The 3,372-nt window shown below is 37.2% G+C and overlaps 1 protein-coding gene across 3 annotated transcripts in view; it reads right to left on the minus strand.

The window, feature by feature from the left end:
* The window catches only part of SPG20 (spastic paraplegia 20 (Troyer syndrome)), a 33,444-nt gene that overhangs the window by 16,866 nt on the left and 13,206 nt on the right, over positions 1-3,372 (minus strand). For 2 of the 3 annotated variants that reach the window (XM_019524385.1, XM_019524387.1), the window contains exons 3-4: positions 1,895-2,092; positions 905-1,000 (exon numbers count right to left, since the gene is read on the minus strand). In XM_019524385.1, the coding sequence (XP_019379930.1) occupies positions 905-1,000; positions 1,895-2,092 (294 nt within the window). The remainder of the gene's footprint in view (positions 1-904; positions 1,001-1,894; positions 2,093-3,372) is intronic. The other variant, XM_019524386.1, reaches the window with a different exon arrangement.

A 3,372-nucleotide genomic window follows, 5' to 3' on the forward strand; every position in this document is an offset into this window, starting at 1 on the left:
GACTTCCCAGAACATATCGTATTCTGTACGGCATTCTGTTAGATCATTATGGCATTTTGTTAGACCACAGCTCTTCAAAGCTGTGACTGACGACTTGTATACACTGCACAGGGCCGAGTATATTGTAGGCACTAAACACTATGCAACTTTTTCCACAGTAATATTGCCAATTTGGTAACTGATTTTTTTTTTAAAAGGTATAGTCTTTTCAGTTTGTATTACAAATATTAAAACCTAGTACAAGTTCTAAAGAAAATACACTTTTAGAAGGGCATTTTGGAAACAGTAATAATATTAATAATAATAATAATTATTATTGTTATTATTATTATTAAAAAACTTAAAATAGGATTATCCTTTAATTCATAGGTGTGTTTATGTTCCATTTAATCTCTCTCATGATAAATACTTTCAATATGAAAGTCTAAAATTTAGAAGTCTTAAAAAAAATTCCCCATTATTCCTTCAGTGGCCTTCTGTACCCATCATGGCCAACTCGCTGTTAGCACCAAACAGAAAAAAATACATCGCAGAACCTTGGGGATTTCCAGTGTTTTGAAATACTACTACTACTACTACTAAAATGCTTAGACTGTGTTTAACAGTGCCCCATCATCACATGGAGACAGATTATGGCAGAGAGGTTCCCCCCCCCCCCCCCTGCCACTACAGAGTAGAAGATTCTCCTTTCCAAATGCAAAACTGCAACATTTCATGCTGCCATTAGATTAGAAAGACACAAGTCAAGATTCATATTTGGATTTTCTTCGTGGAAGAGCATGCCCCAACTACCAGTCTACCGCCAAAACCTGAGACACTTTTATAAAAGCTGTTTAAACAGCTGTTATTCAGTGACAATTTACACCTTTCACTTTAAATTTAAAATCATAACCCTGGAATTTACCTGAACTGTGAGGTCAGACATCTGTTTTAATATATCCTCAAAATGATCTGCTGGGAGCTCTGAAGATAACCCTACCCTCTCATGGGATCCTGGCACCTGCAACATTATATGAGGGAACAGTAAGAGATTTCTGGAATGTTTACGCCACAAAGGGAAACTCCTGCAAAGAGTTTCACCCAGTAATTTATGCACTGGATGGAATTACTTTGCCTATTAAGTAAAATCAATCTTACAATCTATTGGTAAACAATCTATTGTGCCAGCAAAGGTAATCCACTGTAGTCAAAACAGGATTCTTCCTGACCACAGGAGTCTGTCAATGCACAGTACATTACAAAACTGGGTTCTGCTTGAATACTACTGAGCTCAGGTCAGGTCTTGGTGGTTAGAAAGGCAGGTGGGTCTTGTTTCCTTAAGATACTACTCCAATGCCCACTTGCTTTTGCAAGTTCAAATTATTCAACTTCAAACTTCCAATCCCCGGATACAGTTATATTTTTATCTGCTAGACAAAAGGACTTTTTAATATTAGACCTTCTGTCTCTACAAATTCTCACAGATCAGTCATATCACCTTCTCTCCAATCATCTAATAGATGGGAGTTCTTTATCTCTCTCATTGTAAAGACATATTTTTAGACCAATCATTTTGGTATATTTTCTGAACTCTTTCCATATTTTTAAAGGGGAGCCAAGCTGTAAATAGTGGTCCTACAACAATACTACTTTTGAATCTGGTGCTGGCGAGACTGCTTTTCTATTCCATATGATTTAAAAGATCATCTTTAAAAAAAAAAAAAAGGCCTACTATCTGTGTTTCTAAATGTATGACCTGATCTTATATTTGGCTGTACTGAAATGAATATTCTTCTGTCCAGTTTACCAACCATTCAGATAACTTAGTAAGATAAGTCCCCCAAAGTCATATTTTTAGGCAGTGACAATATGTAACTTTCATTATTGGTTTAAAAAACACAGCCCTAGAGTTTACCTGGATTCTTAGATCAGACATCTGTTTTAACAGATCTTCAAAGAGCTCTCTGTCAGCTGCTGGGAGTTCTGAAGACAACACTACACCCACATGCGATCCTGGCACCTGTGACATCATGTCAGGGAACATGTAGACTCCAGAATTGCAGCAGAGAACAGGAGACTGATCACACATAAGCGGATATAGCCAGTCACAAACCTGCAAGGGACAAGAACATAAAGGAATGTGTATACTGGTCCACACCTTTTTCAATGAGTCAGACGTAACAGTAGACTAAAATATATAAAAACTAATTTTATGAAAGCAAGCTAGCAAAAATAAAGAGAGGAACAGAAAGAACCATATGAACCTAAAAACTGCATTGTTGGGGACATCATTCCTGATAAACAACCAAAGATGTATACGGAAAAAGATCAAGCTAGCTTTTACAGGACAATGTTCTAGCACTGCAGCCTTTTAAGTGAGACCCCCTCTACACAAGCAGGGAAAGGGACAGGGACAATTGAATCTAGTGTGTGATCCAAGCAATTGTGCTTCCTCCCATGCCACATGCAAATCAAAGCTGGAGAGAAACCAGTTCAAGTTATTACCTGGGATCCTGGTTTTCTCTGATTTAAAAAAATCCCCAATTTTCAGTTAAAAAAAGTAACCCCAAATCTACATTTTTCTAGGACTAAAATGAAACACTATATACATATATGGATATTAGTGGTGTTACATTTAAATCACAGAAAAAAATGTGAATTTGGGGTTACTTCTTTTTAACCAAAAGTTGGGGATTTAAAAAAAAAAAAAAAAACAAAAAAATCAGGATCCCTGGTCATTACACATTTTTAAGCAATAACTTTAAGGTGCATTAATTTGCACATGTAGCCAGTCTACATTTATGATGCAATTACTAGGCCTGTGCAAAGCAGCAAACATTCACTTTGGATTCAGATTTGGCCAATTCAGAGGGACAGCGATTTGATTTGGCCAAATCGAATCCGAAGATTCGGAGCCACTTCAGAGATTTGACAGATTCAACTATAGACTAAGCAGGCAGTAGTCCTTGACAATGGACACAACTGCTTCCACTGGCAAGTCTGTTGTGGTGGGCAGAACGGGGAGGGAAGTTGGGGGGGGCGGGGGGAGAGAGGTTTCACCTTTTATTGACATTTCTAATTTCTACCACCCTTTTTCATAGGTGCCCATCTTATATTTCTGTTCCTACTCCATAATTTAAAAGATTTATGTAATGTAGCATTTATCTCCATGACTAGTTTATTTACAGATCAGTTTCAGTAATCTAGAAAGTTTTCTTCCTAGAGAGAAATTTTAAATCTTTGTTTCAGAGGGAACACCTGCATAAAGGCTGGAGGATCGGGCCCTTTCTTTAATATATCTCTCAGTACTTATTTCCAGAAACATATTTTAAAGCCAAATTTTCCCCCCACCTGGCCAACCCACCCAGGCATTTAAAGTGAAAAATGAAGTCT

This window comes from Gavialis gangeticus, unplaced genomic scaffold (genome assembly GCF_001723915.1).
Source record: "Gavialis gangeticus isolate Ggan-Ray unplaced genomic scaffold, GavGan_comp1, whole genome shotgun sequence".
Taxonomy (NCBI): Eukaryota; Metazoa; Chordata; order Crocodylia; family Gavialidae; genus Gavialis; species Gavialis gangeticus.